General features: G+C 48.1%; 1 protein-coding gene across 1 annotated transcript in view; it reads right to left on the minus strand.

Annotated features, from left to right (window-relative positions):
• The window catches only part of LOC115126457 (tumor protein p63-regulated gene 1-like protein), a 100,363-nt gene extending 82,170 nt beyond the window's left edge, over positions 1 to 18,193 (minus strand). The window contains exons 1-3 of the mRNA XM_065009481.1: positions 18,169 to 18,193; positions 16,955 to 17,242; positions 13,063 to 13,154 (exon numbers count right to left, since the gene is read on the minus strand). Coding sequence (XP_064865553.1) covers positions 13,063 to 13,154; positions 16,955 to 17,233 — 371 coding nt within the window. The 5' untranslated portion in view covers positions 17,234 to 17,242; positions 18,169 to 18,193. The remainder of the gene's footprint in view (positions 1 to 13,062; positions 13,155 to 16,954; positions 17,243 to 18,168) is intronic.
• Positions 18,194 to 18,432: the final 239 nt, after the last annotated feature.

Consider the following 18,432-nt stretch of genomic DNA (forward strand, 5'->3'; position numbering starts at 1 on the left):
ATGAAAAGACTTCTACCCTGCTACCACGAAAAGACTTACACCCGGCTACCACGAAAAGACTTACACCCTGCTACCATGAAAAGACTTACACCCGGCTACCACGAAAAGACTTACACCCTGCTACCATGAAAATACTTCTACCCTGCTACCACGAAAAGACTTCCACCCTGCTACCACGAAAAGACTTCTACCCTGCCACAATACAGCGGGTAAACAAATGTATTTCCTGTGACTGTGCTTCAAAACCTAACGCCTACCGACCCGGCCCACCACTCCACCCTGGACTAGAACAGCCTCTATGACCAGGTCCACCCTGGACTAGAACAGCCTCTATGACCAGGTCCACCCTGGACTAGAACAGCCTCTATGACCAGGTCCACCCTGGACTAGAACAGCCTCTATGACCAGGTCCACCCTGGACTAGAACAGCCTCTATTACCAGGTCCACCCTGGACTAGAACAGCCTCTATGACCAGGTCCACCACTCCACCCTGGACTAGAACAGCCTCTATGACCAGGTCCACCCTGGACTGGAACAGCCTCTATGACCAGGTCCACCCTGGGCTAGAACAGCCTCTATGACCAGGTCCACCACTCCACCCTGGACTAGAACAGCCTCTATGACCAGGTCCACCACTCCACCCTGGACTAGAACAGCCTCTATGACCAGGTCCACCACTCCACCCTGGACTAGAACAGCCTCTATGACCAGGTCCACCCTGGACTAGAACAGCCTCTATGACCAGGTCCACCACTCCACCCTGGACTAGAACAGCCTCTATGACCAGGTCCACCCTGGACTAGAACAGCCTCTATGACCAGGTCCACCACTCCACCCTGGACTAGAACAGTCTCTATGACCAGGTCCACCCTGGACTAGAACAGCCTCTATGACCAGTTCCACCCTGGACTAGAACAGCCTCTATGACCAGGTCCACCCTGGACTAGAACAGCCTCTATGACCAGGTCCACCACTCCACCCTGGACTAGAACAGCCTCTATGACCAGGTCCACCCTGGACTAGAACAGCCTCTATGACCAGGTCCACCACTCCACCCTGGACTAGAACAGCCTCTATGACCAGGTCCACCACTCCACCCTGGACTAGAACAGCCTCTATGACCAGGTCCACCACTCCACCCTGGACTAGAACAGTCTCTATGACCAGGTCCACCCTGGACTAGAACAGCCTCTATGACCAGGTCCACCACTCCACCCTGGACTAGAACAGCCTCTATGACCAGGTCCACCCTGGACTAGAACAGCCTCTATGACCAGGTCCACCCTGGACTAGAACAGCCTCTATGACCAGGTCCACCACTCCACCCTGGACTAGAACAGCCTCTATGACCAGGTCCACCCTGGACTAGAACAGCCTCTATGACCAGGTCCACCACTCCACCCTGGACTAGAACAGTCTCTATGACCAGGTCCACCCTGGACTAGAACAGCCTCTATGACCAGTTCCACCCTGGACTAGAACAGCCTCTATGACCAGGTCCACCCTGGACTAGAACAGCCTCTATGACCAGGTCCACCCTGGACTAGAACAGCCTCTATGACCAGGTCCACCCTGGACTAGAACAGCCTCTATGACCAGGTCCACCACTCCACCCTGGACTAGAACAGCCTCTATGACCAGGTCCACCCTGGACTAGAACAGCCTCTATGACCAGGTCCACCCTGGACTAGAACAGCCTCTATGACCAGGTCCACCCTGGACTAGAACAGCCTCTATGACCAGGTCCACCCTGGACTAGAACAGCCTCTATGACCAGGTCCACCACTCCACCCTGGACTAGAACAGCCTCTATGACCAGGTCCACCCTGGACTAGAACAGCCTCTATGACCAGGTCCACCCTGGATTAGAACAGCCTCTATGACCAGGTCCACCCTGGATTAGAACAGCCTCTATGACCAGGTCCACCACTACACCCTGGACTAGAACAGCCTCTATGACCATTTCCACCCTGGACTAGAACAGCCTCTATGACCAGGTCCACCCTGGACTAGAACAGCCTCTATGACCAGGTCCACCCTGGACTAGAACAGCCTCTATGACCAGGTCCACCACTCCACCCTGGACTAGAACAGCCTCTATGACCAGGTCCACCCTGGACTAGAACAGCCTATATGACCAGGTCCACCCTGGACTAGAACAGCCTCTATGACCAGGTCCACCCTGGATTAGAACAGCCTCTATGACCAGGTCCACCCTGGATTAGAACAGCCTCTATGACCAGGTCCACCACTCCACCCTGGACTAGAACAGCCTCTATGACCATTTCCACCCTGGACTAGAACAGCCTCTATGACCAGGTCCACCCTGGACTAGAACAGCCTCTATGACCAGGTCCACCCTGGACTAGAACAGCCTCTATGACCAGGTCCACCCTGGACTAGAACAGCCTCTATGACCAGGTCCACCACTCCACCCTGGACTAGAACAGCCTCTATGACCAGGTCCACCCTGGACTAGAACAGCCTCTATGACCAGGTCCACCCTGGACTAGAACAGCCTCTATGACCAGGTCCACCACTCCACCCTGGACTAGAACAGCCTCTATGACCAGGTCCACCCTGGACTAGAACAGCCTCTATGACCAGGTCCACCCTGGACTAGAACAGCCTCCATGACCAGGTCCACCACTCCACCCTGGACTAGAACAGCCTCTATGACCAGGTCCACCAATCCACCCTGGACTAGAACAGCCTCTATGACCAGGTCCACCCTGGACTAGAACAGCCTCTATGACCAGGTCCACCCTGGACTAGAACAGCCTCTATGACCAGGTCCACCCTGGACTAGAACAGCCTCTATGACCAGGTCCACCCTGGACTAGAACAGCCTCTATGACCAGGTCCACCCTGGACTAGAACAGCCTCTATGACCAGGTCCACCCTGGACTAGAACAGCCTCTATGACCAGGTCCACCCTGGACTAGAACAGCCTCTATGACCAGGTCCACCCTGGACTAGAACAGCCTCTATGACCAGGTCCACCCTGGACTAGAACAGTCTCTATGACCAGGTCCACCCTGGACTAGAACAGCCTCTATGACCAGGTCCACCCTGGACTAGAACAGCCTCTATGACCAGGTCCACCCTGGACTAGAACAGCCTCTATGACCAGGTCCACCCTGGACTAGAACATTCTCTATGACCAGGTCCACCCTGGACTAGAACAGCCTCTATGACCAGGTCCACCACTCCACCCTGGACTAGAACAGCCTCTATGACCAGGTCCACCCTGGACTAGAACAGCCTCTATGACCAGGTCCACCCTGGACTAGAACAGCCTCTATGACCAGGTCCACCCTGGACTAGAACAGCCTCTATGACCAGGTCCACCCTGGACTAGAACAGCCTCTATGACCAGGTCCACCCTGGACTAGAACAGCCTCTATGACCAGGTCCACCCTGGACTAGAACAGCCTCTATGACCAGGTCCACCCTGGACTAGAACAGCCTCTATGACCAGGTCCACCCTGGACTAGAACAGCCTCTATGACCAGGTCCACCCTGGACTAGAACAGCCTCTATGACCAGGTCCACCCTGGACTAGAACAGCCTCTATGACCAGGTCCACCCTGGACTAGAACAGCCTCTATGACCAGGTCCACCCTGGACTAGAACAGCCTCTATGACCAGGTCCACCCTGGACTAGAACAGCCTCTATGACCAGGTCCACCCTGGACTAGAACAGCCTCTATGACCAGGTCCACCTCTACAATGCAGCAGAGCCCACCTTTATGACCAGGTCCACCTCTACAAGGCAGCAGAGCCCACCTTCGCCAGGACCTTAAAGGACATCGCCTCAACATGAAAGCTCAACATGAAAGCTTAACATGAAAGCTTAACATGAAAGCTCTGCTCACACTTACTGGTCTGAGGCCAAACCACGACCAACAACATTGGACACTTTATGGAACACAAAGCCTTCACTATACCATCCTGGAATATCCCAGGCCTGAGGTCATCTGCCTTTGGCCTAAAGAGCAGAAACCCGGACTTCACCAAAGAAATTGGTAATACAGACATTGTCATACTGCAAGAAACCTGGTATAGAGGAGACGGACCCACTGGTTGCCCTCTAGGTTACAGAGAACAGGGCTCCTGGGTAGCCGAGCGGAAATGGAGGAAAACTCGCCTCCCTGCGGACCTGGCATCCTTTCACTCCCTCCTCTCTACATGTTCCTCTTCTGTCTCTGCTGCTAAAGCCACTTTCTACCACTCTAAATTCCAAGCATCTGCCTCTAACCCTAGGAAGCTCTTTGCCACCTTCTCCTCCCTCCTGAATCCTCCTCCCCCCCCTCCCTCTCTGCAGATGACTTCGTCAACCATTTTGAAAAGAAGGTCGACGACATCCGATCCACGTTTGCTAAATCAAACGACACCGCTGGTTCTGCTCACACTGCCCTACCCTGTGCTCTGACCTCTTTCTCCCCTCTCTCTCCAGATGAAATCTCGCATCTTGTGACGGCCGGCCCGCCCAACAACCTGCCCGCTTGACCCTATCCCCTCCTCTCTTCTCCAGACCATTTCCGGAGACCTTCTCCCTTACCTCACCTCGCTCATCAACTCATCCCTGACCGCTGGCTACGTCCCTTCCGTCTTCAAGAGAGCGAGAGTTGCACCCCTTCTGAAAAAACCTACACTCGATCCCTCCGATGTCAACAACTACAGACCAGTATCCCTTCTTTCTTTTCTCTCCAAAACTCTTGAACGTGCCGTCCTTGGCCAGCTCTCCCGCTATCTCTCTCAGAATGACCTTCTTGATCCAAATCAGTCAGGTTTCAAGACTAGTCATTCAACTGAGACTGCTCTTCTCTGTATCACGGAGGCGCTCCGCACTGCTAAAGCTAACTCTCTCTCTCTGCTCTCATCCTTCTAGACCTATCAGCTGCCTTCGATACTGTGAACCATCAGATCCTCCTCTCCACCCTCTCCGAGTTGGGCATCTCCGGCGCGGCCCACGCTTGGATTGCGTCCTACCTGACAGGTCGCTCCTACCAGGTGGCGTGGCGAGAATCTGTCTCCTCACCACGTGCTCTCACCACTGGTGTCCACCAGGGCTCTGTTCTAGGCCCTCTCCTATTCTCGCTATACACCAAGTCACTTGGCTCTGTCATAACCTCACATGGTCTCTCCTATCATTGCTATGCAGACGACACACAATTAATCTTCTCCTTTCCCCCTTCTGATGACCAGGTGGCGAATCGCATCTCTGCATGTCTGGCAGACATATCAGTGTGGATGACGGATCACCACCTCAAGCTGAACCTCGGCAAGACGGAGCTGCTCTTCCTCCCGGGGAAGGACTGCCCGTTCTATGATCTCGCCATCACGGTTGACAACTCCATTGTGTCCTCCTCCCAGAGCGCTAAGAACCTTGGCGTGATCCTGGACAACACCCTGTCGTTCTCAAATAACATCAAGGCGGTGGCCCGTTCCTGTAGGTTCATGCTCTACAACATCCGCAGAGTACGACCCTGCCTCACACAGGAAGCGGCGCAGGTCCAAATCCAGGCACTTAAACCCCTACAACTCATCCAGAACGCCGCAGCCCGTCTGGTGTTCAACCTTCCCAAGTTCTCTCACGTCACCCCGCTCCTCCGCTCTCTCCACTGGCTTCCAGTTGAAGCTCGCATCCGCTACAAGACCATGGTGCTTGCCTACGGAGCTGTGAGGGGAACGGCACCTCAGTACCTCCAGGCTCTGATCAGGCCCTACACCCAAACAAGGGCACTGCGTTCATCCACCTCTGGCCTGCTCGCCTCCCTACCACTGAGGAAGTACAGTTCCCGCTCAGCCCAGTCAAAACTGTTCGCTGCTCTGGCCCCCCAATGGTGGAACAAACTCCCTCACGACGCCAGGACAGCGGAGTCAATCACCACCTTCCGGAGACACCTGAAACCCCACCTCTTTAAGGAATACCTAGGATAGGATAAAGTAATCCTTCTCACCCCCCTTAAAAGATTTAGATGCACTATTGTAAAGTGGCTGTTCCACTGGATGTCATAAGGTGAATGCACCAATTTGTAAGTCGCTCTGGATAAGAGCGTCTGCTAAATTACTTAAATGTAAATGTAGAGCTGGTAGTCCCATCCACCACACTAACAGGTGGGTGGTATAGAGGAGATGGACCCACTGGTTGCCCTCTAGGTTACAGAGAACTGGTAGTCCCATCCACCACACTACCAGGTGGGTGGTATAGAGGAGATGGACCCACTGGTTGCCCTCTAGGTTACAGAGAGCTGGTAGTCCCATCCACCAAACTACCAGGTGTGAAACAGGGAAGGGACTCAAGGGGTATGCTAATTTGGTATAGAGGAGACCTAACTCACTCCATTAAATTAATCAAAACAGGAACATTTTACATTTGTCTAGAAATTCTAAAGGATCTCAACAGAGAAAAATGTCCTCCTGTGTGCTACCTATATCCCCCCACTAGAATCCCCTATATCCCCCCACTAGAATCCCCATATCCCCCCACTAGAATCCCCTATATCCCCCACTAGAATCCCCATACTTTAATGAAGACAGCCTCTCCATCCTGGAGGGGGAAATCAACTGATTACTGATTATTTCCCTTTATTGACCATTTGCTTTGTAAACATATGTTTACCATGCAAATAAAGCCGGTTTGGATTTAACAGATAAAGACAGAAGAGAGATGAGAGAGAAAGCAAATGAGAGAGAGAATGAGTGATAAAGAAAGAGAGATAAAGAGATAAAAGACAGAGATAATTAAATATAAGACAAAGATAAGAGAGATAGAGAAAGAGAGAAAGATAAAGAGAGAGAGAGATAAAAGAGAAAGCAGAAACAGATGCAGAGAGAAGAGAAACAGAGAAAGAAAGAAAATAAGAGAGAGAATGAGTGATAAAGAAAGAGAGATAAAGAGATAAAAGACAGAGATAATTAAATATAAGACAAAGATAAGAGAGATAGAGAAAGAGAGAGAGATAAAAAGACAAAGAGAGATTTTTATTTATTTAACTAGGCATGTCAATTAATAAGAACAAATTCTTATTTTCAATGACGGCCAAACCCAGACAACGCTGGGCCAATTCTGCTCCACCCTATGGTACTCCCAATCACGGCCGGATGTGATACTGGATTCGAACCAGGGATTGTAGTGACGCCTCTTGCACTGAGATGCAGTGCATTAGACCGCTGCGCCTCCCGGGAGCAAGACAAAGCGAGAGACATAAAAAGAGAAAGACAAAGATAAAGAGATAGAAAATGAATAAATAATATGAGCAGAGAGAGAGAGCACACATCACTTCTTCCTCCTGAAGGCCTACCTCTAAGTCTAACAAGGAGAAATATTTTCTTAGTCATTTATGTCAGGTGGACACACACGCACACACACACACACACATCCCTCGCTACATGCACACAAGTTATTTACGGTGGCATGGATTCTCCGTCTCTCTCAGTCTCTCTTATTCTCCCTCCCTCCCTGGTGAGCTGGGAACACTCCTCGGCGAGCTGGGAACACTCCCCGGGTGAGCTGGGAACACTCCCCGGGTGAGCTGGGAACACTCCCCGGGTGAGCTGGGAACACTCCCCGGTGAGCTGGGAACACTCCCCGGTGAGCTGGGAACACTCCCCGGTGAGCTGGGAACACTCCCTGTGGTGAGCTGGGAACACTCCCCGGTGAGCTGGGAACACTCCCCGGTGAACTGGGAACACTCCCTGGTGAGCTGGGAACACTCCCCGGTGAACTGGGAACACTCCCCGGTGAACTGGGAACACTCCCCGGTGACAAAGATGGGAACACTCCCGGTGAGCTGAGATGGGAAAACTCCCGGTGAGCTAAACTCCCGGTGAGCTGGGAACACTCCCGGTGAGCTGGGAACACTCCCCGGTGAGCTGGGAACACTCCCGAGTGAGCTGGGAACACTCCCCGGGTGAGCTGGGAACTCTCCCTGGTGAGCTTCCTCCTGGTGAGCTGGGAACCTCCCCGGTGAGCTGGGAACACTCCCTAAGTGAGCTGGGAACACTCCCTGGTGAGCTGGGAACACTCCCGGGTGAGCTGGGAACACTCCCGGTGAGCTGGGAACACTCCCGGTGAGCTGGGAACACTCCCGGTGAGCTGGGAACACTGAGCACTCCCGGTGAGCTGGGAACACTCCCGGTGAGCTGGGAACACTGGGAACACTCCCCGGTGAGCTGGGAACACTCCCCGGTGAGCTGGGAACACTCCCCGGTGAGCTGGGAACACTCCCGGGTGAGCTGGGAACACTCCCGGGTGAGCTGGGAACTCCCGGGTGAGCTGGGAACACTCCCCGGGTGAGCTGGGAACACTCCCTGGTGAGCTGGGAACACTCCCCGGGTGAGCTGGGAACACTCCCGGGTGAGCTGGGAACACTCCCTGGTGAGCTGGGAACACTCCCTGGTGAGCTGGGAACACTCCCTGGTGAGCTGGGAACACTCCCTGGTGAGCTGGGAACACTCCCTGGTGAGCTGGGAACACTCCCCGGTGAGCTGGGAACACTCCCCGGTGAGCTGGGAACACTCCCCAGGTGAGCTGGGAACACTCCCTGGTGAGCTGGGAACACTCCCTGGTGAGCTGGGAACACTCCTGGGAACACACTCCCTGGTGAGCTGGGAACACTCCTGGTGAGCTGGGAACACTCCCGGTGAGCTGGGAACTCTCCTGGTGAGCTGGGAACACTCCCGGTGAGCTGGGAACACTCCCGAGCTGGGAACACTCCCCGGTGAGCTGGGAACACTCCCCGGTGAGCTGGGAACTCTCCCTGGTGAGCTGGGAACACTCCCTGGTGAGCTGGGAACACTCCCTGGTGAGCTGGGAACACTCCCCGGTGAGCTGGGAACACTCCCTGGTGAGCTGGGAACACTCCCTGAGCTGGGAACACTCCCTGGTGAGCTGGGAACACTCCCTGGTGAGCTGGGAACACTCCCTGGTGAGCTGGGAACACTCCGTTCCTGTGTGTTTGCAGTGGGTCTTCTACTGCTGCTGCACATAAACCCTCAGGAAGATATTAGTGCTGCAACCACTTCCACCACACTGCTACTTAGTTAGTTATCTAGTTAGCTAGCTAGTTGGCTAGTTGTCTCTAGCTAGCTAGTTGGCTAGTTGTCTAGCTAGTTGGCTAGTTGTCTAGCTAGTTAGTTATCTAGTTAGCTAATTCGTGAGTTAGCTAGTTAGTTGGCTAGTTGTCTCTAGCTAGCTAGTTGGCTAGTTGTCTAGTTAGTTAGTTAGTTAGTGATGGGGGAAAAATCTATACAGTTAAATATCACAATATTATTTTGGGGCGATATCAATATTTGACTCAAAGTATCAATTTGTAAAAACATATATAAATATATATATATATATATATATACACAAATAAATGTACACAAAACATTAGAAACATCTTCTCTTTCCATGACATAGACTGATCAGGTGAATGCAGGTGAAAATGTATGACTGCTTATTGATGTGCCTTTGAACAGGGTACTGTAGTAGGTGGATCACATGACACCTTGTAGAGTCCATGCCCTGACGAATTGAGGCTGTTCTGAGGGCAAAGGGGGGTGCAACTCATTACTAGGAAGGTGTTGTTAATGTTTGGTATACTCAAGTGTGTGTACACTATACAGTGGGGCAAAAAAGTATTTAGTCAGCCACCAATTGTGCAAGTTCTCCCACTTAAAAAGATGAGAGAGGCCTGTAACTTTCATCATAGGTACACTTAAATTATGACAGACAAAATGAGGGAAAAAAATCCAGAAAATCACATTGTAGGATTTTTTATGAATTTATTTGCAAATGGTGGAAAATAAGTATTTTATTATTTTTATGTATATACATAAAAGTATGTGGACAACCCTTCAAATGAGTGTATTTGGTTATTTCAGCCACATCATTAGCAGACAGGTGAATAAAATCAAGCATGCAGCCATGCAATCTCCATAGACAAACATTGGCAGGAGAATGGTCTTATGAAGAGCTCAGTGGCTTTATTTTTATTTTGTGGTATCCAATTGGTAGTTACAGTCTTGTCTCATCGCTGCAACGTACTTAGGAGAGGCGAAGGTCGAGAGCCGTGCGTCCTCCAGCAACACAACCCAACCAAGCCGCACTGCTACTTGACACAATGACCGCTTAACCCAGAAGCCAGCATCACCAATGTGTCGGAGGAAACACCGTACACCTGGCGACCATGTCAGCGTGCACTGCGCCCGGACCGCCACAGGAGTTGCTCGAAGGCGATGTGACAAGGACATCCCTGCCGGCCAAAACCGTCCCCTTACCCGGACGACGCTGGGCCAATTATGCGCCGCCCCATGGGTCTCCCGGTTGCGGCTGGCGGCGTCCGAGGAGCTCAGTGACTTTCACCTTTCCAACAAGTCCGTTTGGATACAGATGTAAACAGTACAGTGAAATGGTTACTTACATAGTGGAGTCTTTACTTTAGACATTTAGCTAGCTAGCTAAACAAGGAACCATAAATGAATCCCAACTCATACTAACATGCAGGAATCTTCAGTTAGCTAAAGCTAACCAAATAGGTTCAACGTTATCTAGCTAACATTAGGCTATAACTATCAATGCAAATGGTTTTCTAACACACAAATAATATTACGACATTACACGTCACCTTAGCTAGCTAGATAACAGTACACTTTACCTTGCAATGAAAATGACTTTCTGACTAAATTAGAAACTACTAATGTCTGAAAATGTAGCTAGACTCTTACCCGTATACGTGGCTGAATGATTCTCCCTCTGTCATGGACGCCATGGTTGCCCTCAGTTTGAAGATGTAATCCGGATACAAGTGTTTTATACAACAGCCTTCTCTTTTCGAATCTCTACGCATATGGCAATCAACTCTCTGCTTCAAAACTCTGTCAACTTCTTCCGTGACAACAACACTGTTGATTGCCGTTTCTTCCCCATCACTGTCATCAGAAGACTCCACAATGTCTGGTTCAATGAAAATGTTTTTTTATCTAAATCAGGGATTTCCTCATCCGTCGGATTAATTTTCATTATCAGAGAGAATCAGCATGAAAGTAGTCCATCATAACTTTTTCCAGCTGACCTGTTAACAAGTCAGACCAATCTGAACTCTTCTCTCGGCATGTCCAGACCAACAATTATCTCAGCCAATCATGGCAAGCGGGAAGGTTCCTGTGTTTTTTCTGTGGCTAAACCAACTAGGCTCGTAACTTAACAATTGTATTCATATTGTATTCATATTTATAGATAAGTTTGTTATTAAGGCACATGAAAGTTCACATGTTCCAGAAGGCATTTCAGCCCAAAAAAACACACGTTTTGATTTTTTTTAAAGCAAATGCCTCTGGAAGTAGTGACGTGTGACATACGCATAGCTTCTTGAAACAAGTCACAACTATTTGTGGGGAAAAATTAGCGATAGTCCCATCTTTGAAGAATCCCTGTACTATAAACCCTCTGTGCACTACAGGAGCTACTTGAGACGGATGAAAACTCATAAGCTGCAGGTCACCTTATACGACATCTTCAACAGAAAAGCCGTAAACCTTATGGAAAACTCATAAATGCCATTAAGTACAGTTGTATCTAACAAACACTTTCCTTTGTTACAAAGAAGTCCACACACAGACAAACATAGAACTGCAGAGCCATTGTAGGAATTTACACCGTGAAGGACAGGATATATAATTTATTTCACACAGCTAAGGCTTTTAAATGTTTCCTGAAAGAGCATGGTGCCCAACCGGGCTGCGTGATAGGCTCTGACAGATGCTAGTGCTGCTGGGTAAATGTCACCATCTCACTGAAATAACTTTCTGAATGTTCATTTACTGAACATGTTGTAACAATTGACTGAATTGAACTTAGATGGGGAGGAAGATCAGCTGAGAACAACCAGGTACTATATATCAGCTGATAACAACCAGGTACTATATATCAGCTGAGAACAACCAGGTACTATATATCAGCTGAGAATGACCAGGTACTATATATCAGCTGAGAACAACCAGGTACTATATATCAGCTGAGAACAACCAGGTACTATAATGATGAGAACAACCAGGTACTATATATCAGCTGAGAACAACCAGGTACTATATATCAGCTGAGAACAACCAGGTACTATATATCAGCTGAGAACAACCAGGTACTATATATCAGCTGATAACAACCAGGTACTATATATCAGCTGAGAACAACCAGGTACTATATATCAGCTGAGAATGACCAGGTACTATATATCAGCTGAGAACAACCAGGTACTATATATCAGCTGAGAACAACCAGGTACTATAATGATGAGAACAACCAGGTACTATATATCAGCTGAGAACAACCAGGTACTATATATCAGCTGAGAACAACCAGGTACTATATATCAGCTGAGAACAACCAGGTACTATATATCAGCTGAGAACAACCAGGTACTATATATCAGCTGAGAACAACCAGGTACTATATACGAGCTGAGAACGACCAGGTACTATATATCAGCTGAGAACAACCAGGTACTATATATCAGCTGAGAACAACCAGGTACTATAATCGAGCTGAGAACAACCAGGTACTATATATCAGCTGAGAACAACCAGGTACTATATATCAGCTGAGAATGACCAGGTACTATATACGAGCTGAGAACGACCAGATATCAGTGGGGGTTTTACACTGTTGATGGGAACGCAACAGGCAATAGTACAGTGCCTTGCGAAAGTATTTACGACATTTATTGGATATTTCAAACTTTTTTAACAAATCAAAAACTGAAAAATTGGGCGTGCAAAATTATTCAGCCCCTTTACTTTCAGTGCAGCAAACTCTCTCCAGAAGTTCAGTGAGGATCTCTAAATGATCCAATGTTGACCTAAATGACTAATGATGATAAATACAATCCACCTGTGTGTAATCAAGTCTCCGTAGGCACTGTACATCATCACAACTTGTTCAAACAGAAAATCTGATGTTTTGCAACATCCTGTTATGTGATTTCTTCTTCTGCTCATCCATCAGGCCTAGAATGGCTACGGAAGACCAGGACATAGTAGGGTGAGAGAGATATGAACGGCGATAAACTCACTCGGCCATCAGCCAGACACCATGGACATCGCCATCCTCATCCTGATTGACCAGAGCCTTGATGTCCTCAAGAGCTTGGTCCATGGTCCCTGGCTAAACAGAAACAACAACACATGGTTAAAGATCATTCCGCCGTAACAATAGGGACAATTATTAGATGTAGAAGCACAAACGGTGTCAATGTCTCTTAATAAGAACAAAAGGTTTTGAGTGTTTTCTCTGCAATCCAGCAGTATGACTCTGTACCGGTACCCCCTGTATAAAGCCTCCACATTGACTCTGTACCGGTACCCCCTGTATAAAGCCTCCACATTGACTCTGTACCATAACACCCTGTATTTAGCCTCCACATTGACTCTGTACCGGTACCCCCCTGTATATAGCCTCCACATTGACTCTGTACCGGTACCCCCTGTATAAAGCCTCCACATTGACTCTGTACCATAACACCCTGTATTTAGCCTCCACATTGACTCTGTACCGGTACCCCCCTGTATATAGCCTCCACATTGACTCTGTACCGTAACACCCTGTATATAGCCTCCACATTGACTCTGTACCGGTACCCCCTGTATATAGCCTCCACATTGACTCTGTACCGGTACCCCCTGTATATAGCCTCCACATTGACTCTGTACCGGTACCCCCTGTATAAAGCCTCCACATTGACTCTGTACCGGTACCCCCTGTATAAAGCCTCCACAGTGACTCTGTACCGGTACCCCCTGTATATAGCCTCCACATTGACTCTGTACCGGTACCCTCTGTATATAGCCTCCACATTGACTCTGTACCCCTGTATATAGTACCCCCTGTATATAGCCTCCACATTGACTCTGTACCGGTACCCCCTGTATAAAGCCTCCACATTGACTCTGTACCGGTACCCCCTGTATATAGCCTCCACATTGACTCTGTACCGGTACCCCCTGTATATAGCCTCCACATTGACTCTGTACCGGTACCCCCTGTATAAAGCCTCCACATTGACTCTGTACCGGTACCCCCTGTATATAGACTCCACATTGACTCTGTACCGGTACCCCCTGTATATAGACTCCACATTGACTCTGTACCGGTACCCCCTGTATATAACCTCCACCTCAGTCAGTGGTTTTCAAATTATTATTTTTTGATTACCCATGTCTTACACATTGGTAGAAAAAAAAGTTTGGTCCAAATAGGATGTTGGGTAGTATATTTATTGAATATTATTTGAATCCTATACATTTAAAATGGTCAATTTGGTTGCAATACTTAATTTCAAATTATATTTCAACAAAATAATGTGGCAGGAATTCAGAACAACTTGAGAGGGTGGGAACCTTCCGGTTACTAGTCCAACGCTCTAACCACTCTGAAGGAACCTTCCGGTTACTAGTCCAACGCTCTAACCACTCTGAAGGAACCTTCCGGTTACTAGTCCAACGCTCTAACCACTCTGAAGGAACCTTCCGGTTACTAGTCCAACGCTCTAACCACTCTGAAGGAACCTTCCGGTTACGCTGTAACCACTCTGAAGGAACCTTCCGGTTACTAGTCCAACGCTCTAACCACTCTGAAGGAACCTTCCGGTTACGCTCTAACCACTCTGAAGGAACCTTCCGGTTACTAGTCCAACGCTCTAACCACTCTGAAGGAACCTTCCGGTTACTAGTCCAACGCTCTAACCACTCTGAAGGAACCTTCCGGTTACGCTCTAACCACTCTGAAGGAACCTTCCGGTTACTAGTCCAACGCTCTAACCACTCTGAAGGAACCTTCCGGTTACTAGTCCAACGCTCTAACCACTCTGAAGGAACCTTCCGGTTACGCTCTAACCACTCTGAAGGAACCTTCCGGTTACTAGTCCAACGCTCTAACCACTCTGAAGGAACCTTCCGGTTACTAGTCCAACGCTCTAACCACTCTGAAGGAACCTTCCGGTTACTAGTCCAACGCTCTAACCACTCTGAAGGAACCTTCCGTTAACGCTCTAACCACTCTGAAGGAACCTTCCGGTTACTAGTCCAACGCTCTAACCACTCTGAAGGAACCTTCCGGTTACTAGTCCAACGCTCTAACCACTCTGAAGGAACCTTCCGGTTACTAGTCCAACGCTCTAACCACTCTGAAGGAACCTTCCGGTTACGCTCTAACCACTCTGAAGGAACCTTCCGGTTACTAGTCCAACGCTCTAACCACTCTGAAGGAACCTTCCGGTTACTAGTCCAACGCTCTAACCACTCTGAAGGAACCTTCCGGTTACGCTCTAACCACTCTGAAGGAACCTTCCGGTTACTAGTCCAACGCTCTAACCACTCTGAAGGAACCTTCCGGTTACGCTCTAACCACTCTGAAGGAACCTTCCGGTTACTAGTCCAAAGCTCTAACCACTCTGAAGGAACCTTCCGGTTACGCTCTAACCACTCTGAAGGAACCTTCCGGTTACTAGTCCAACGCTCTAACCACTCTGAAGGAACCTTCCGGTTACTAGTCCAACGCTCTAACCACTCTGAAGGAACCTTCCGGTTACTAGTCCAACGCTCTAACCACTCTGAAGGAACCTTCCGGTTACGCTCTAACCACTCTGAAGGAACCTTCCGGTTACTAGTCCAACGCTCTAACCACTCTGAAGGAACCTTCCGGTTACTAGTCCAACGCTCTAACCACTCTGAAGGAACCTTCCGGTTACTAGTCCAAAGCTCTAACCACTCTGAAGGAACCTTCCGGTTACGCTCTAACCACTCTGAAGGAACCTTCCGGTTACTAGTCCAACGCTCTAACCACTCTGAAGGAACCTTCCGGTTACTAGTCCAACGCTCTAACCACTCTGAAGGAACCTTCCGGTTACTAGTCCAAAGCTCTAACCACTCTGAAGGAACCTTCCGGTTACGCTCTAACCACTCTGAAGGAACCTTCCGGTTACGCTCTAACCACTCTGAAGGAACCTTCCGGTTACTAGTCCAACGCTCTAACCACTCTGAAGGAACCTTCCGGTTACTAGTCCAACGCTCTAACCACTCTGAAGGAACCTTCCGGTTACTAGTCCAACGCTCTAACCACTCTGAAGGAACCTCTCCATGTCTGACCTCAGAGTAAAAAGCACACAACACTTGGACACGTCAGTTTATAACAACTCTTGATTGATGATGTGATTAGTTTAGGAGTGTCTGTCTGGCCTGGCAGCTGATTAAGCTGATTAACTGATTAACTCTTGATTGATAATGTGATTAGTTTAGGAGTGTCTGTCTGGCCTGGCAGCTGATTAAGCTGATTAACTGATTAACTCTTGATTGATAATGTGATTAGTTTAGGAGTGTCTGTCTGGCCTGGCAGCTGATTAAGCTGATTAACTGATTAACTCTTGATTGATAATGTGATTAGTTTAGGAGTGTCTGTCTGGCCTGGCAGCTGATTAAGCTGATTAACTGATTAACTCTTGATTGATAATGTGATTAGTTTAGGAGTGTCTGTCTGGCCTGGCAGCTGATTAAGCTGATTAACTGATTAACTCTTGATTGATAATGTGATTAGTTTAGGAGTGTCTGTCTGGCCTGGCAGCTGATTAAGCACTCATATATTTACTGTAGGTGTGAACACACGGAGCCGGGTTGATGGGGATGTTAAATCTGTTCACATTGTGTCTTGAGACAAGTTACATTTCATGAATCTGCGCAGGGGAACCATGGGCATGTTCCACATGAATGGGATTAATTGAATTTACTAAACATAATATTGTTTTAAGCCATTATTTTTAGGACAATGCTAATTTGGAACTATTCTGATTCAGTATTTACTGTAGATATAATTACTGTAAGCATGATTTGCATGTAACAACAGGGCATTGTGTACAGATAGGCTTCCGGTTTGTTCTATAATGATGCCCGTGTTCAAGTCATTATTAAGCTTACCCTCAAGACGAAGAACCGCTTCAGTTTAAACTGGTCCAGTGTTGAGGTCCATCGATTCCCCTGAGCCCCAGCATCAGGTGTAGTAGGGCCAACAGGGCCTTTCTCCTCTGTCCCCGGGTGTCCACTGTCCAGGCCTTGGAGGTCTGGCTGACCCGGTGTCTTATCTAAATCAGGGGGCTGATAGGAGGTATCGGCGGGGTCTAGGTGAGAGGATGAGAAGCCTGGTTCTGGTTCTACCAGGTCCACAGGCTTCAATGTGACTGTTTTACCCTCAGACATGGTGATGACCTGAACAAAATAACATACACAATTATTAACACCTTTGATAAAGATGAGAGAAAAAAATACTGTATAAAATACTAAATTAAAAAAAGAATACTGAACTATATTAGTATGCTAAAAAAAACAATTGAGGGAGGAAGGGGATTTTAATTTTTTTTTTAAATATATATTTTTAAAATATATTTGAAAAAGATAGGGGCTCAAATTTATTGGCACCCCTGTTTTCAATACCTCACCATGCGATGATAACGAGTATTTTTCTAAAATGTTTTATGAGATTGGAGAACATGTCGGGAGGGATTTGACACTAGCTCCGTATGTGTATTATTTATTTGATACACGATATATTTTTTGCTCGTCTTTATCAAGGGTGCCAATAATTCTGGACCTGACCGTACATCTTATTTTACAGTCTTATACCCACAACTGACAGACAAATGTCACCCTTTTCCCGTTATAGTGCACTAGTTTTGATCAGCCCCCATTGAGTTCTGGTCAAATGTAGTGCACTGTTAGGAATATGGTATGACTTGGGACACTATTTATCTTGCACAAATGTAAGCTACATTGGTTGTCATGTTTAGACAGTTGGTAATTCGTGTTTGACAGCTTTAAATCACTGATTAAACAACTTGTGTTGACTTCCTGGATTCAATCCACATTTATTGAGCATCTGTCAAGTAGACTACACTTACTACGATTCGGAGTTGATTCATCAAAAGTAGACTATTTGCACTTTAGGGTAGGAAGTATTTCAGAGGGGGAAAAAAGTATTTTTCACAAAGAACAGAGCCCCTTCATCTATATTACGCACCAAGCAATCTGACATTGCACTTTTTTGTTACGCTGTTTATTGAAATATTATCGACATAAAACTCCTTACTTACAAACATATTCGGATAGTATAATTAGCCGTAGGAGGCTATACTTACTAGTAGTGAGTGAAAGATGCGCGGCGGCAGCAGGTGTTGTTTCCTTGTTCCTTGTATTATTATAATGGGCGGGGCCGAGGTTACGCACACGGAAACAAAACACTTGTTTGCTCACTTTGACAGGTAGCTCTGATCCTGGGCGTTCCACTCACTGGACCAGTAACAGAAAGGAACGCACTTAAACGCTCTGGACCAGAGCTGTAGCCTTAAAATAATAAATTAACCAGCTTTACCTGAACATAATGTTGTCTTGATGTAAATGCC

Source organism: Oncorhynchus nerka, linkage group LG25 (genome assembly GCF_034236695.1).
Source record: "Oncorhynchus nerka isolate Pitt River linkage group LG25, Oner_Uvic_2.0, whole genome shotgun sequence".
NCBI classification, from domain to species: domain Eukaryota; kingdom Metazoa; phylum Chordata; class Actinopteri; order Salmoniformes; family Salmonidae; genus Oncorhynchus; species Oncorhynchus nerka.